Below are 18237 nucleotides of genomic sequence, written 5' to 3'. Positions count from 1 at the left end.
GCTCGCTCATCTCTTTTAAGACCTCCACAGCCAGGTGGCTATCAACCCCAAAAACAGCTGAGCTATTAGCGCTCAGCTGGGAAATTCCCCATTATTGTGTTTTCTTCCTCCTGTTGCTGTTGCTGTGTGCTCTGGCAGCGCTCAGACTTGGACTGACCTGGGGAAGTTGTCGACTGGCGCCCAGTCTTTGGCGTCAGGGAAGCAGAACTGAGGGATAACCTTCAGCTGGTCCTCGGTTTCCCGCATGAACTTGAAGCTCCTCTCAAGCTGAATGAAAGAGAGACAACTCGTCAAATCCATCACAAACTATAGATCTTATTGGATGCAGCTGGAAGGATGGCATTTATAGCGCTGGCTCTGTTTGTGTGTTCAGAAAACCTTGAGATAAAACAATTTTTCGCTGCTGCACCAAAAACAAACAAAAAAAAAAATCAAACCTTCTATTCCAATATATTTATCCAGTAAGGGGGGGGGGAAATACCATGAAATTATCACAACAAAATCACCAGTATTACAATTATTGGTACCCTCTAAACTCCCTCAGGCCAGAACCAAAGCCAGGTCAGCTGCCTCAAGGACTAATGCCTCATTATATGGGTCATGCTCACTGCCCCTGCACCATTGGAGAATGGATTTTTCATGTGTTTAAAAGAACCTTTAATTATAATTAAATACTTTCTGCATCTCTGCTGCTTAAAAGCTGATTGTTAGGGAACTGAAGGCATCTAGTGTCACCAAGTCTCCATAATAACCTTTCTATCTGAATGGGAAATGTTAATTGGGAGTAATTAAAAAATCTACCCCTCTGTCGTTCCATCACAAGCATAAAAATGTGCCAATTGCTAAAATGTATGTGGGCTTTAACTGGAGTCAGGCGCTTTAGTCAGATAAGAATCAGACTGACGTTTTTGCAACATAAACTCTACATGGGTTTGGCTTGAAACAGCGGATGAACATGTGGAAAAGCCCCTCGTGCTCACTATGAAATACTGGAGAAGATTTGGGCTTTTGGGCTTTTGGCCTTTGTATGGCATGATGGACTCCTTGAGATACCAGGACATATCAATTAAACATCTGGTAGACACTGGCAGAAAACTGAGAACAGGTCATCCTTGAGTCTTTCAGTAGAATAATAACTCCAAAGTATAAGGCAAAGTCAACACAAAAATGGTTCACAAGACAGAAAATCTTCTTACAAGACTATCACAGTCCCATCTAAAATATTATAGGAGAAAACTAAGTGCTGTCGTGCTGGTATTAAAGGATTTGTACAAAGCATCGGAAGCAGGAGTCCCAACAATTGTGGTTTTCTTTAACAATAAAAAAAGAACAATCTGAATTTTGGGTTTGTATTTGTATTGACCTTTTAAAAATCACAACTCGATACATTATCAGTACACTCTCTATCAGTACACTCTCTATTGTGAATAGAGTTGTCTTACATCGTTATAAACTTCTTAGTATGAAAAACTATATGTGAAAGATTTTTCTTGAATTTTCTGATGATTAAAACTAAGCTCCTTTTTTTTTTCCTTTGGGCAAAGACGAAAGAAAGAACGGTCCCAGGTTGTGTCCAGCAAACTGCTAGAACCCCCTTTTTCCCAGAAACTGATTTTAGCACTATTTCTCTTAGAGTTCCCTGATAAGATTACTAAGATTACTTCAGAGTCCTCCTCATACTGTTTTACCTTTAGAGGAAACTGCTGCGTGACTTCTGGCAGGTACGGGACTCCAACCTTGGTCTTGTGGAGTGCAACAACGATGAAATACTCAAAGAGTTTTCTCTCCTGCAACTCCATTAAATCCCTCTCCAAGGTCCGGTACCGACCCGTCTGCCTCAGCATGGACTGAACCGATACCAGCCGCTGGCTGTGAGCTGAATGGGAACAGACCTTTTTAATTCATTTAAGCACATCCTTTCCATCCAAAACACACAAATTCATAAATTTGAGCAAGCATCCATCAGCAGTTCCTCCTGCCCTTCATTTTGTAGTAAAATATGCAACAAGACGGTACTAGCAGGAACTAACACAAAGAAATATATGGATTGCATTTTTTGCTTTTTCTGTGTTCACTTCGAGTCCATGACTAATACACTAAACCGACTATGTGCTTAATCGGCTCCTTTTTAGGAAATTCTCACCTTTTAGCTTCTCTTCTGTGTCACTTTCTGACTCACTGTTCTCATCTGTCGCAGAAAAAAAAAAGAAGAAACATGGTGAAGATTTCCAAAAATGTGACAAAACCAAAAATAGAAATCGAAGCACTTCACATGGTTCAGCTCAAGAAGTTCTCCAGCCGTCAAAGTAGGTTAACCTAAAAAAGGTGACACTGCCCACCTCGCAATGTGTTTACATGTGACAAAGAACGGTCACATACATCTGCGAAAGCCATTGAGAGGGCCCAGAAAGAGGCTGTTAAAGCGATCAAGATGCTTTGGATAACAAACTTTGACACATCTGTAGACTAAAAACTCCAATTAATGTAGACAAGATGTATTCTCTGTATTCATTTTGTGTGTACGCATGGTTGTTTGTCTGTGTTTTGCAATGGAAGTTATTTTCCTCCTGAAACATGGTATGCACATTAACTTTAAGAAATTCAGCAGTTGTTGTAGGCATGAATACAAGAGATCTCATTTTTTCTACATTCTGTGAGCTTAGAGAGAGCCTAGCCTCACAGAATGAGGTGGAAATGCTCCTAAAGGAGGTTAAGGTGCGTCGTAGAAGTGCAGACGTGCACCAGGTAAGTGTTTAGAGTGAAGCGTTTCAAAGTGCACGCATAGGTTTGTTTATATAACTACTATAACTACATCACTACATATAAACACAGAGGCATTCAATGGTTTTGTAGAACACTCAGAAACTGTAGTTTAATCAGCGGGAAAAAAAACAGGAAGTCAAATCACTTTAAGCGCTGACCTGTAATAAAGCGTCTGCACCACTTGCAAATTATCCAGCCCCCTGATAGCTTATCAGCTTCTAACCACGCTGTTTATTGGAATAATTCAAGCATGCGTTGTATCAGGCCTTCTGATTCAATGTTGGTTAATTGCATTTCTGCATCAAATTTCGAACTTTGAATAAAAAGACTTTCTCTTAACGAAAATCTATTCACGTATCTGGTCATGACGCTGGTTTTGCAAAGTGTGTGCAGTCAGAAGCTACAGCTGCGTCAGAAAAAAAAAACTTTATCGGGAACTGCACTGTTGTGTTGCACTGTATGGAACTTTGATTTAGCTAAAATACAGATAGTTTAATTACACACCCTTGGAAAGGCTAAGCTCGTGGTAAACCTTTGTACAGGCCTGTCTTCCAGCTCAAAGCCTTCACCTGAGCGACGCATAAGACACACGTGGAGGATTTTATCTGAGGAAAAATCAATATATTTCTCAGATCAGATGGTGATCAGACACTGGAAGATCATACGGTGCCTCTCCTCTGCTCACACCAGCAGATTTGTGCTAAAGCAGCTGGTGTCTTTGCTACGTACCACATGACCACATCACGCACATTCTGCAATCCCACGTTACCCCTTACATTTCCCGGTAATTACAGGTTTGCTGCTACCCCCCGAGGTGGATCATGGGCGTAATGTGGTGGTTTAACTCCAACCACCCATTCTGTGTCAGGACCTTTCAGTTGACTGCAAGGCGTTAATAACGTTTGTAGTCCACATGTGAAGGATGATCTGAAAAGAGCTAATGCTAACAGAACCCCCAGCGTGGCCAGCAGCTGTACGGGTACAGACAGGGCATGGCTCCTGATCATCAGCAACTCAGAGCACAAGCTGTGATGGCCAACGGGGTTGTCCTTGGAAACGTGACGCGACTGATAAGCCGGTCGTCATCTTGGGCCAGATAATCCTTTTTCTCAGATTTTCTTAGCCCTGCTACCATTTTTTGGCATCCTCCAAAAGGTCCGAAGTCATTGCTGTTAACGGTATTTTCTGTTGCACTTTGGGCATGAAGCAACATCCACTCACTTGATTGAAAACACACGATGCAATGATTGCTCTTCATGTGTCACTGGTGTTTAAAGCGATTGTTTTCGCATCATGCACAGTTTTTCAGCGTGCCTTCTAAGTGTTGCCAAAATAAGCCATTCACTGTAGAAATGCTTTTAGCGTAAAACAGCGTACATCACATTTTCTTGTGTGCTTGCTGCCCTTTTTCACGTGACGTCATTGGCCTTTTCTTTCTCAAAACCTAAAAAGGGTTCCTTGGACATTTTTCACTAACTTCTAATAACTGAATGTGTGGTTTAGGTTTTGTAGAAACATGCGACCAACAGATCAACCAAAACAGAGACTTTTGATTAATTGCAGAAGGGGATATTTTTATACCCCAAGGAGCTGTATGGGGTGTTCATTCGCACAGTATTCAAAGGCTCACCTCTTCCTGAGCTGGACTCAGTGGACTGAGACACCTTCTTTGTGTGTTTCTTGCCTCTCCGCGCCTCAAAGATAGCATTGATTTTCAGCACCATCTGTAATTGGAAATGAAAGATTCCCCTTTAACTTTGTTGATTGTAATGTTAATATTTGCTTTAATGAAGCTGCCTTCCATGGCGCACACATCCAAAAAAGAAAAAAAAAAGCCCTCTGGCATGCTCTGTGTTACTCATTCCCTGACAGAGGCATGAGTAGACCGGCTCCAAACCTTCCTGTGCAGCGCACTTGGCAATAAATCACAGCCCATAAGCTCTGCAGGAGCCCCGTCAGAGTGTCATACCTTTGGGATTGTCCTCCGTCTGCGATTGCAAGGGTCCCCGGAGAGACACGGGGTGTCGTCGGGGCTGCTGGGGATCGAGGAGGGACTGATACGAGAGGGAGACGGGATGCCTGTGTCTCGGTTGGTCTTGCGCAGCTCCGGGACTTTAAAACTTCTTCTCTCTGAGTTTTGCCTGTAGAAGCCAGGCTTGGACGGTAGCTGCCAGAGTTGAGAAATATTGCAAGGTATCTTACTGCATGACTGATTCAGATAAATGTAGTGATGGACTGGTGATATTATACCTTAGTTGGAGTGTTGGGGACAGGAGAAGATGAGGCAGGTGAAACACATTTGCTTCCCACGCAGCTTCGGTCCAGCTCTATGTCTTCATAAGGGTTCTCCTTGGACAGTGGATCTACAGAATACAGGTTTGCTTTTTTTTTTAGAAGTAGGAAATTATATCTAAGTTTCAAAACAACTTCCATAGTTTTTGTTGCCACATAACAGATGAGTATTCTTTCCATATCAGTTGTCCTTTGTACTGCCAGGTGACTCCTGGTCCAGATGTCTCCAAAGAGACACTGAGCTGATCCAGCTCATACGTTACTGTGATAAGATGTTTGAAGGTCCAATGCTAAATGTAGCTGCAAGTCCTCCCTTGTAGATATGGAGTAAAATAGTTTTGTAAATCTGTGACTCTTTGCCCTGCTCTATCAATCTATTCACCAGATGTGAGCTCTGAGTATAAGCTAACAGCCACTGAGTCCAGCCTAATCTCTTGAAAGAAAAAAAAAATAAGTACTGTGCAATGTTTTCCATGTAGCTGGCTGATACGAGTACCGCGTAAATCTCTGGGTTTCATTTTGCAGCTTTCACACCCCTTCAACATTTCCTTCATTCGCTCATGTTACAGCGACAATCTTTGGTGCGTTTTTCTGAGACCCAAGCGACTGACCAGCAGAAAGAAAGGCAGGTTTGTGAAGTGGAAGGAAAAATGTTAAAAATGATTAAAAAAAATGTCTTCGTAAAGAAAAATGAGAAAAGTGCGACTATAGTTTGAGATAAACTAGTCCACTGTAGCTCTGGCTATGTTTAGGATTTCCATTTCTGCCACAGTCTTGAGGTTTTCTGCAGCCTCTAAAAGGCTTTCTGTTTTGACTTATTGTTTTCTGTATTTAGCTCCATCCATCTTCCCAGTACTGTGACAGCTTCCCTGTCCCTGCTAGGAAACAGCATCACTACAGCACGGCGTTGCCCTGAACACACCGTTTCCTGTCAGAATTCTGTCTCATCTGGCCAGAGCACCTTCTTTCACCTTTTGGTACGTGTCCCCTTCATGGCTTGTGGGAAACTACAGAGGACTTACCTTCCGCTCCTCTTCAGTCAACACCAGACTTGTAGGGTGCGCGACTAATAGTCGTCCTGTTGACAGATTCTACCACCTGAGCCGTAGATTTCAGCAACTCCTTCAGAGTTAAAGTGGACAGCCGTGCCATGGTATGTCTGCAGTTAAGGCTTACTGTTTTAACTTTCTGATTATGAACTGAACCGCGCTGCATGACGTGTCAAAGGTTGGGACAAACTAACCCTGCTGGTAACTTTCCCCATACTTTATCTCAGACCTTTCTGGGCGTTATCATTGATCGCCATTTCTCTCTGATTGGTTTAATTAGGTTTTATTTAAGGGCATTAGAAGAAACAGAGCTGAATACAAATACTCATCACACTTTTCAGAATTGCATCTGTAAAGAATGTGAAAACCACACAGTGGCGTGCTGGGTAATCAGGAGGACCGGGCCATCTCCCGATGGACTTGTTCATCTTGTGGGCAGGGATGGGGGATAATAAGACAAGATAAGATGCGCGCACACACATAATTTGTTTTCTAAAGATAAGACAACAATTAAGTTATGATTTGTTTTGTATTCACTTTAAATGCCTAGATGATCACTTAGAATACCCTTTATATTGTAGTTCTTTTTACTATCTAAGACATATACCACTAAACACCCCTCAGCACACGTGGGTTGGTTGAGTCCAATTTCCCCCCTCTCATTTTTGGGCTCCTGGATGAGAGGAAATGGGAGGAGTAGCTTGATTAGAAGCCAGAGCTAAGGAGGAACAGAAAAAGGCCAGGTGGGGCTAAAAAGGCCAGACTCAAAAAGAGAAAAGTCTTGGAAGAGGCTTCAAAGTGTGCAAAGCTCACACACAATAAAACGCATTGAGAGTTGAGACGTGACAAAAAGTGAAAGAGTTTTGGGAATATGAATACCTTTCTGGGAAAATTATCAGTTTCAGCTATATAAATCTTAAAACTCTCTGTCCGGAAATGTTTTCTGCTGACAATTATCTTTTTCCCTCTTTGAAGACACAAAGGTTTATACCTCTCCTATTAAAATATATTCACAGGAGACTCTGAGGGTGGAGAAAGCCCCAATCATTTAATGTTGTTTAAACTTTCAATTCCTCTGCCTCCTTTTGCTTCTCCTGAACAGATAGCTGAGTTGCATCACACAAGGGACACAAACAGCACTACAGTAGATTCAAAATGTAAATGTAACCATAGTTAATTAATCGTTGCCAGCAAAACGGCTCCTTATAGACAGTATTCCCTCAGATAGAAACCAAAGTGAACGTATCAGCAGTAATAGGCTCCACACCATTCGATCAAAGAAGCCAACCCCACATAACCCTGCTACCGCTGTGCATTATGAAATTAAACAGGCTCCAGGTGGGGTTGCCACAACACTGGAGAAATAAAGCAGGAGCATGCAGTTTCTAATAAAGGAGATCCACGCATGGCTGCAAATTGAAACGGGAGCAGAAGACAAACACAGCGAAAGACAGTTAATCTTTCTCATCATCTCTGTTGGTGACCTGCAGCGCATTGCACAGATGCCACCTTGATTAAAAGCTTACTCTGGATCAAACACTGCAGTGTAAACAAAGACAGCAACAGTTGCAGTAAGGCATCTTGACGACGCCAAATTTAGTTGCATTTTGTAGACCTCTATTCACCCTATTTGACTTCTTAAAACTTACTTAAAACACACTGAGACGCCTCCTTCAGCAAAGAAAGAAACCAAAATATTGCTTTATATTCTGGCAGACATGGACAACATTTGGGTTTTGTAGGGTCGTGAACATGAATCTAAAGTAGGGATGCAAAATGCTGACATGAGACGTAAACTGAGCAAAGTGTTTTAAAGAGAACATGAATGGAAAGATAATATTTATAGTTTTCTTTTTTTTAATTAAAGGTTTGGTTGGTCTGTAAATACAGCCTCTTACCTGAGAACCCTACATTTCAATTGGTCCAGTACAGAAAACTGGATGGACAAAGACCCAAATATTGATGTTGTTTCAAATCTATATAAAGTCATAGATCACCAAGTTCCTATGGCAATACTTTGAAGCCAGATGTCTGACAGCAGCTGTCTCAGATTTAACATTGTGTCGGATTTCACTTGGATAAGTGGGGAAAGGTGTTACATCATTTATTTACCTATGATGTCTTCGTAGACGTTCTCTTCTGATAAAGTGCATGTGAGGCCCAGTTTGGACCGAGCGTACCAGTCCACCCGGCTGCTTTCTGTAGACGACTGCAGAAGATCCTCAAACTCGTAGGACTTCCTGTTGGACACAGCAACACAAAGACTTTGTGGAGTTGTTCCCTCAGAACAGATGCGCAGGAAAAAGGAAGTATTTCTTGTCAAACACCTTCTCAGTGTGTCAGGTTGAGACTTCCCTCACTTCTTTAGTGAGGAAGTTGGTTTACTGAGAGAAAAAAAGCTCAAAGTTGGCTACTTTCAGCATCAGCGAGGAGTTTAAGAATGAAGTTAGGGGAAGCACAAAAAGCATAATAAGCTGTTTAAAAGGAAACTGTATAGTCCACATGAAGAGGCACTTAGCAAAAAGTTGCTGTTTCATTTTTTTTTAGGTTTACCGGGTCTCTCTGTTACGGAACATGCTGAATTTCTTGGCAGCCTTTCAGGAATCTCAAGAGTTGGGGTAAGCTTCTATATTGTCAGGGAAATACAAACTCACAAGTTTCACAAAACACCTAAAGGTGGAATTAAGTCGCCTTTTTGCATGTCCTTGTGTTTTGAGGAAGAACGGCCCCATCAGCTGACTAATATAGAGGCAAGTCGGACTCACGGATGAGGGGGGGGGGGGGGGGGGGGGTAATGATATCTGCTTCATGCAAGCAGCTGGATTTACAAGCATAAGCAAGACTCAGAAATCGTTTCTGATGAGGAGAGTAAGATTTGACATATAATTTACATTTAAACCATTTACGTCGCCTACAACAGGGTAACTACACTGGGTTTATCCGCCATTACTGTTGAGTGGAGACTCCCAACCCAGCTTTTATGTGTAGTGGCGACGTCCACTGAATGTTGCGTATACTTCTTAAAGATTTGCCAAATGGATTGGAAAATGGCCAGAAAGTCTGGATCCGTGCAAAAACATTAAATGTAATCATAATGAACTGCAAAACGCATTTCATTGGTTTTTTTTATGTCAGAGACAAACCCAAAGGAAATTGTACATGATTTTCACATTTTTACAGCTAAAAATCTCAAAAAGTATGACATGATTTTGTTTTCTTGCCCTCTGCAGTTTTTGCCCTGAACACAAACCACCATGTGTGGCCGAAAATGGACACTAAACAGCAGTAGTATGGATCTTTGATGGAGACTAAAAGCTGTTTGGATTTGAAGGGAAGATGAATAGAGATAAATGGCCAGCAGGACAGTAACCCCTAACATACAGCCACACTTACACTGTAACACATCCATGTGTTAAAATGGCCAAGACCCAAACTGAAATGAGAATTTTTGGTAAGACTTTGATAATTGGCAGTAACTGTTCAGTATGACTAAGCTTAAGCTACTTTTTTAAAGACGAATTGGCAAAAACAAAGTCTGACCCCAGATGTGCAAAACTGAAAGGAAAATACTTTTCAAAGCTGTGGTTGCAGTGAAAGTTGGATCTGTAACTCATTAAATCAGCAGCCGCTGACCACATATGCATGCCACACTTTTCAGATTTTTCCTGTGTAATAACTGTTGAAAAGCATGTGTCGATTTCCAGTTTCTAATTTTGCGCTACTTTATAGAGTACAGTTTTCCGTGATTGAACACAAATTTCAACCTATGTTCAACTTATTTACTTAGCGTCAAGGTTATTTTAACTATTTTAAGGCAATATAACGATCATGCACGTAACCTAACCTTTTAAAAACAGCGACAGGTTATAAAAAAAACAATTAAACCAGAAACGACATATCTAATAGTAATATATTTTAATGAGACATAAATTTTTTTACCTTTGTATCTCAGGAGAGAGACGGTCTGACCAAACAAAAAGGCACTTGAGCAGAGTGAGGCCTTCCCATATGGCCCAGCTCCAAACAAAAATGGAGCGCACTGGAGAAACTGAACAATAGATGTCATCCAATACTGCTATAGCCACATGTTTTCTGCTGTCGCTGCACAGCTTTCTTTATTTGATTGTAACCACATGAATTCAAATCCTGTTTTGGATTCTAGATCAGATTCCCTTTAGAAAATTCAACCTGTGCAGAAAGGAGTACCTTGGAAGAAGCTATCTGTAGTGGCCAAATGAGTTGCATGATCATTTTCACCATGAAGGCTGCAATTTCTCATGCAGCATTGCTAATGTTATTCCCTCCTTCCAGGAAAGTCTTCTAAAGTTTATATATTTATGTTCAGTGTTCTGGAAAGAGTGCATTCCTCGAATCCAAGCACTGAGCTCATATAGTAGGTTATTTTAAAACAGAATGAGGTCACCAGCACGAGGGGCCGTTATGAGAGCTCGCAGCATTTTCTGTGGAGTGTGTTTCAGTAAAGTGTGAGGGCAAATTCAGAGGAATGGCCCCAAAGGTCCCTCAAACGCCACCGCTTCTCTCTTACAGCGGTTGTGAGGGATTGAAATGCACCTCTGAGCTGGACCTAATGTGATGGAAAACCGTTTAGGGGATACAGTGCCTTGCAAAAGTTTTCATACCCTTTGGACGTTTCCCATTTTGTCACATTACAACCACAAGTTTATGGGAGAGACCGACACAAGGTAGTGCATACATTTGAAGTGGAAGGAAAATGATACATGGTATTAATACTTTGCAACAAAATAAAAATCAGAGAACTTCGGTGAGGATTCATGTTCAGCCTTGAGGAGTGGAACTGCCTCTCCCAACAACTGCAGTTGTATTTTTTTATTTTTTTGGTATGCCTCTACCTTCTTTGCACATCAAGAGACTGAATTTCTTGCCCTTTTTTTCTTTGCAAAACAACTCAAGCTCAGTCAGTTTGCATCTGCGAACATCAATTTCTCTTGTCACAGATTCTCAAAAGGATTTAGGTCTGGGTTTTGACAGGACCAGGCACATGACCAGGCTTTGATTGAAACCCTACCGGTGTAGCTGCGCGCGTTTAGTTTAATTGTCCTACTGAAAGGTCAACAACGCATCCCCGTAGCATGATGGCACTGCCACCATGCTGCGTTTTATGTGACGTGCAGTGCTCAGTTTTTCTCACACAAAGTCTTCAGCAGGCAGGTTATAAAGTTCAGTTTCTAGACCAATGTGAGCAGAGAACCTTTTAGAAGAATAATTCCCAGTTTGCTGTTTCCCTGACTTGGCTTGTGGTAAATTACAACTTCTTATGATGTTCTTTTAACAACAGCTACTTCTTCTTGTCACTCTTTGATTGATTCTTGTTTGATTAATGCTCTATTGTCTTGGTAAGTTTGCAGTCGCGCCACACTTTAAGCATTTTTTTAATTCTTAGACTAAACAAAGCTGTGTGAGGTGTCCACAGCTTGGGATGTTGTTTTATGACATTAACCATGCTTTCTCATGCGTTACTTGGTTTTATTATGTTGTTCACAAATGTTCTCTAACAAACCTCTGAGGCCTTCACAGAACAACTAGTCATTTACTGAGATTAAATCACACTCAAGTGGACTCTTTTTACCATCAGGTGATGTCTAAACGCAGCGAGCTCTCGATTCAATTAAGACTCTGAGTACAGTGGCTAAATTTTTACCTGTAAAACTTAAAATAAAAAAAAATAAAAAATGTCTTTCACGCCACAATTTTGCATCTACTTTGTGCAGCACTATCACATAAACTCCCACAAAAAATACATGTGTTTATTGTTGTAACTTGTGAAAAAGTTCAATTCTAATTTGTACTACTTCGGAAAATAAAGGTGGATATGCTCAGTAACTTTCAAATTTGTGTAAAGCACGATGTCTAGGTTGGATGTCTGCAGCTGGTGATAGTTGCTACTTCTTTGCACGGCCATACCTGTTATTGCCGTCCCGGGCTCTGTCAACCCATGGTCTCCTGCAAACTCCTGGAGGAGGGCATGTGGGTAGTGGTGGGGGAGGAATGGAGGGCAGAGGAGGCAGGGTCCTCTTGGCCTTTCCAAAGCAAGGACTCGAGGCTGTGGTATTAGATAGTGTGTGATGCTGGAAAGTTCTTTGAGGTTTAGGTAGGGGGTTTATAGAAGGAGCGCCGGGCTCACAGTATTCATTCTCAGAATCCCCATCCCTTCTCCTCTGCAACCCACCGGGTCGAGCCTTATCAAAGGTCCCAAAAATGGGCTCATTGGCCTTCTTCTCTGTTCCCTCCAGCTCCTCCTTTGAAGGGGGACAGAAGTAATTCCCTGGAAATGCCAGCGAAGGTTTGTGGGGAACTTCCTTCGTCGCCCTCTCCAGTTTTTTGACATGAGTCAAAACTGTTTTCTTGTCTTGGAGTTCAGTAGGCTTAGAAACGCGACACTTCTCGTTGTTTGATGCGCCCTCTGGATATTTAGGGCTTGAATCCCCACATTTTCCCGCATTTTCTTTCCCTGAGTCTTGTCTCTCCCAGCTAATAAACCTCTTGCTGTCTGTCCTTTGAACTTCTGATACTTTGGGTTCCTTTTTCCTCACAATGTCAACTTCCTTCTGCGTTGTACTAAGCAGACACGTTCCTGTAGCTGCAGCCACATGGGCGGACTCCTTTTTGCCCTCCCACTGTGATATCTTATCGCGGATGCTGGCAGTCCTGGCTCCCGATGAGCTCTTGCTGTGACTCAGTCCGTTTTCCATGTTGGGGGTCTGCGGCTCATTCGTGGCTGTGGCCCTCCTTTGAGCCAGCATGCCGTTGGGAGGACCTGAGGTGTCGCTGGGAGCGTGCCTCTTGTCTCCGTCCCCTGGTAACCCACACACCTCCAAAGGCTGGGGCACCAAGGATGATGGGGCCTCCCCAACCTTCAAGCCACAGCACTGGAGCCTTGAACAGAAATGAAAGGAAAATGAAATACAGACATGTCAAATAAGAAAGATGATAATCTCCATACGTTTGTCAAACTCAAAAATGTGGATAATAACCATTCTTTACAAAGTTACACCAAGAAATAGGTTGGTGGCGAGAATGAAACTATTTTCAACTCCATTCATTTCAATTCAATTAAATTTTATTTATATAGCACCAATTTATGATACATGTCATCTCAAGGCACTTTCCAAAGTCAAATTCAATCAAATTATACAGACTGGTCAAAATGTCTAAGGAAACCCAGCAGATTGCAGCAAGTCTTGAGAAGCAGTATTCACTCTTCATGAAGAGCGTAGAGCCACAGTGGACATTCGTCTGCATTGTTCATGACTTTGCAGCAATCCCTCATACTGAGCAAGCATGAAGCAACAGTGGAGAGGAAAACTCCCCTTTAACGGGAAGGAAAAACCTTTAGCAGAAGCAGAACCGGGCTCACTGTGAACGGTCATCTGCCTCGACTGACTGGGATTAGAGAAGACAGAGCAGAGACACAAAACTCAGCTCAGCCTGGACTGGTGACCAGCAGATAACAAGCTTAAGAATAAGATACACCATAATAAACACTACCAGGTCATGGTTTCAACACTTCAGTGTGAACACTGTTATGAAGGAAAGAAGGATTTAGAAGTTTAACAAAGAAGTCAGAGAAAACAATTTTGATGGGAACTATACTTTATATCACATGTAAAGCAATTCTCCCCTTATTAGCTGTTATGAGAACATTTCTTTCTGTATCATCTATCTGCTATATGAGAAACTAATTACCACTAAAATACAAACGGTCGGCTATTCTGATAGCTTTCATCCGAAAATGTGATCATACTGGAATCTAATCAATTTCCTGGGGGTGATGTTAATTCCATCTTGTCTCAACGGTGGAGAGATGTAGTGAGACAGGAAAGCCATGGAGATCCCCGTAACTTGGTTTGATGTTTAAACCATTTCCTTTAACTTCCAGTACGGTCACACTTTCTGATAACAGTCACCAGAAGTCCAACTTCTCATGTCAGTGATTATCCTTTTTGAGGGTAAATAAAAGCATATGTAAGTGCAAGTTTTTTTTCTAGGTGTAAAAACTTTTGTTTAGAGTTACAGAACAGGCACATTTAGCTGATCATGGCCATCAGAACAACTGATCCTCTGTGTAACAGACTTTGGTCCGTTTCTGTGTACTTGGCCTGTACCACTAGATTTGCTGTCTTCAGGGCCCATCTTCCTTCTTTTGGTATAATGGTATAATCCTTGTCTCTGCATGTGATTGGCCTCATGTTGCGCCTATTAAAACAAAGTCCAGGCCCAGCCTGCCTTGATTCTCAGCTGAGTTGAGCAGGAGAGCCAGAATATTCGTCTCTCCCCAAAGGGAGATAACTTCCATCCTTTGCTATAAAGAGCTGGCTCTTATTTCTGGTTCATTTGTGAATGATACATCGCTGATGGGAAGGCTGAATTAAGTCTCTTTTCTTTATCCTTTTGAGCTTTCAACCTTTGTGATCATTGAACATCCCGGAAAACGTTCGCCGCCTTTTTGGAAATCTAAGAGTTAAGGTAAAGATCTATATTTTCCATAGGCTGGTTGTAAATCTGTCACAAATGGTGTCCAAACAACAAACATAACCACTGCTACACATGTAGAAAGCAAGTTTAAAAAAACAAGTTAATAAAGGAAGATTGGGGAGTTTTATGTATACGCCAAATGTAATCGACAGACCACACCCACACCAGATGGGAATTATCAAATGTAGTCCAAATTGTCTGATTTATCTCTGCTTAGGCTGCCAAACATTTCTGACATCAATATGGAAAAGAACTGTTTATTGGAAATGAGGCACACAATCAGTTTATGGCTAGTTGGGTAAGAAAGGTGTCATTGGCCTACACAAAGCGAAGACCGCGGCTGTTATTATTTTTTTAACTATCTCTACTGGCCACTGGTTTTAAATTTGAAAAACTAAAAGTTGCAGTAGCCATAGAAAGGCAGAAATCCAAGGCGGGAGGTGGACATAGACAAGAGCGAGCGAGCGAGCGAGAGAGAGAGAGAGAGATCACTTGGGACTGAGAGGAAAATAAATGATTTGAGGAAACAGAAGGGACAGGGTTTTCAAAATGGTAATGTCAGATATAAGTCCAATTTATTTTTTACTGACATTTTATGATTTGTTCTCAGAGATCCAGACTAAGTATTCTTAATTGTTTGAAGTCAGAGTTTTGTAAGCTACTAGTTATCACCTGTCTTAGATGTTTGGTACATATCAAATATCTTTTGAAGTCAAAGATTGTTTAGTTTTGATTGGTAAAAAAAAAAAAAAAAACTTCATACAAAACATCGCTCTTCCTCTTTGAGGAAAAAACAAATATTTTATTATCATTAATTTCCCTTGTGAGGAAAGCAGTGGATCAATACAGGGCAGTTCTTCGAAGCTTTGGATACACGGAGGTTCATTTTAGTGAATGCTGACCAGGATGAATGGGCGATTACAACATTTTATTTATAGACCTAATCTTACAATATATAACTTCAAATCTCAGTACATGTATATGTTTCCATATTTTCTGGGGATAGTTGTAATATCTTGTTGAATTTTTGTTGGTTGACACTAAAGTAAATATATCATTCTGAAAAGGAGTTTGATTTTGTTGGATTATTCTTGAAGGTCTTTCCTTTATAGTTTTGGAACTTCCTTTGGGCTTCATTTTCTTCTGAAACTACTTCGATGGACTATAGCGGGAAAATAGAGCAAGATGCAAATAAATGGTTTGTGTCAAAGGTGGAGCATTGCTAACTTTCACCTACTACCATTGTTGACATAACTGGTTGAACAGGTAGAAACCTGTTACCCGTATACAGGCAAAATATCGACTAGCAAAGAATAATGCTATAATTACTATTATTACATTTAATAACATTATTTAACAAGCTGAGGAATGTGCAGAAAAAAGTGAGGGAGATTGCTTTAAAAAAAAATCTATGTGGTCACCTAGAGACAATTTCTAGTTTTCGCGCTGTTCTGCATGTCCTCCACAGCGGTGGACAGAGGTTTTACAAAATCTGGACTGAAAACCAGCCACTAACTTGTGATGAGTAGATCAGTAATTCTTCTAAAATATTAGATTTAGTGTACAGAGTAAAGCTAATCCTCCTCACAAGCCCTAAAACCCACCTACACAGTTTCACAACTACAACAGCTTTGAAGGGTAAAGAAAGCACTTGTAAAAAAAGAGCCTGTTTCAGCTGTGAGTCAGTCCTGGAGCCTCACCGGGTCATGACGGTTTGAACTCCGGGTTTGAGGGTCAAAGTTTATGAGCTACACACACAGCTATTTATGGAGTGGAGACAAAGTATACAAAAAAGGGGAGAGGCTCAAGTATAGACGTGCATCTTTCCTTTTCTTCTTCTCAACCCATAAAGCTGAGTTTTGGCTCAAAGCCTATCAAACGCTCTTTGTGCCAACAAACGGAGGAAACGTGGCCTTGCTGACTGAGATCTTAAGACATTGCTGAAAGAGAAACCCAGCAGTCGTACAATCTAGAGGAAATCTGAGGAGAGGACTGTAGAGATTACAGAGTCAAATGTGCAAATGTGAGTTCCGCGAGGAAAGGACGAAACCTGGTAATTAAAAAAAGAAAAAGAAATAACTTTTTTCTGCTTTTGATTATTATTATTATTATTATTATTATTATTATTATTGATTTAATTTTTTGCTCCAGCCACATTTTCACCTCCGATTTATTTTATTTTTCATGATATGCCAGTATTTATACAAGTACAAAGCAACAGGGAAAAATAACATGACAAAAAAGTAAAACAAGGGAAATGGGATATATTATGAAAAAAAGTCTTAATGTTGTGGTCAAGACCAAAGAGTATCAATTTTAAGGATGCCGACTACACATTAATCCATGTCTAACGAATGGAGGACAAAGGATAAGAGGAATGGGCTTTAAAGGATGCAGTAAGGTAATGGGGCACAAAGACAAAAAGATTTTTGTACACAGAAATACTCATTCCCATCATGTTTACATTATTATTCCAGAGCTGTTTGGCCAATTTATCAAGCCCTAAACCAATAAGTCTCCAAACAGTTATTTCCTCATACAGACACAAATAAATTATTTTAATGCAGGCCAAGATAGCTTTATTAAATACAGCAAGAATGAAAGAGGGGACTTTAAATGGAGTTCATGGAAACACTGGACAGTGGCAGCAGAGATGCAGTAACATCAACCTGATGGCTTTAAAGGACAGGAATATACCCAGCTATTGTTACAGAAGTTCAGAGGGTGTAGGATAGCTACAGGAACTTTTTAGATCATCGTTACTCCTGAAAAGGGTGAAAGTGTTTTTGGTTATCATGTTCAGTCTTCAATTGTATGTATGAAAAGACAATGACTCTGGCTTTATGTCTACACTGAATCATCAAAATGTGATGAAAGCAGGAAAGAATAACAACGCTAAAGGAAAATATGTTTCAATTGTACTACCCTGAGTATTTATTCCACTGAGCTTAATCACCCTGAACCCTCACGCTTCTCTGGGATGTCTGTGATGAGTGTGTTTTTTTGTATCTACAACACTCATTTAAACAGTTTGAACCAAAAAGTATGACTTTGACAGCAGAATTTACTCCCTCTATCTCTAGACACCTGATACTGAGCAACCTCCATCTGCACAGCTCCACCTGAAAGTCTCAGGGTAGTAACTTAGTTCCTCCCTACCTGGGTTGTTTCCTAGGGTAAATTTAGATTGGATTAATCGGTTTTGTCCCAATAAATGCAGCGGAAAACAGGTTTCTGAAGCAGAAGCATGTTTGCTGTGATAAGCATGGTAAAGTAACTTTAGATTCTGCAGCACCTACCCGTTGACTGATTGGTAAATACAGTTGTCAGTGTTTGTACAGAGCAGCAGGGCCCTTCCACCGGTCATGGTGCTAACAGCTGGCATCCTGCGCAGACAAAAGATAGAACCAGTCAGTTATTACCATGGATCTGTATGGAGGAAATGGTTGTAAAAAATAAAATAAAAAACACATGTAAACGGGGAACATTTGGGTTGTTGAAAACACAGCTTGAGCAGGTAATTAGCAGACAACAGCATGCTGCTATTCATACCCACTGAACCCTTTCACATTTTGCATGATTACAACTGCAAACTCCAATGTATTCTATGGAAAGTGAA

The 18237-nt window shown here is 41.0% G+C and overlaps 1 protein-coding gene across 1 annotated transcript in view; it reads right to left on the bottom strand.

The window, feature by feature from the left end:
* si:dkey-82f1.1 (DENN domain-containing protein 2A) overlaps positions 1-18003 on the bottom strand; it is a 33700-nt gene extending 15697 nt beyond the window's left edge. The window contains exons 1-9 of the mRNA XM_036132518.1: positions 17918-18003; positions 12048-13019; positions 8217-8344; positions 5014-5126; positions 4733-4930; positions 4394-4487; positions 2144-2188; positions 1689-1876; positions 158-267 (exon numbers count right to left, since the gene is read on the bottom strand). Of these exons, the coding sequence (XP_035988411.1) occupies positions 158-267; positions 1689-1876; positions 2144-2188; positions 4394-4487; positions 4733-4930; positions 5014-5126; positions 8217-8344; positions 12048-13019; positions 17918-18003 (1934 nt within the window). The remainder of the gene's footprint in view (positions 1-157; positions 268-1688; positions 1877-2143; positions 2189-4393; positions 4488-4732; positions 4931-5013; positions 5127-8216; positions 8345-12047; positions 13020-17917) is intronic.
* Between the last annotated feature and the right edge of the window lie 234 nt (positions 18004-18237).

The sequence above is a fragment of the Fundulus heteroclitus genome, unplaced genomic scaffold (genome assembly GCF_011125445.2).
Source record: "Fundulus heteroclitus isolate FHET01 unplaced genomic scaffold, MU-UCD_Fhet_4.1 scaffold_52, whole genome shotgun sequence".
Classification (NCBI taxonomy): Eukaryota; Metazoa; Chordata; class Actinopteri; order Cyprinodontiformes; family Fundulidae; genus Fundulus; species Fundulus heteroclitus.
This window is presented reverse-complemented; position numbering and strand designations above follow the sequence as displayed.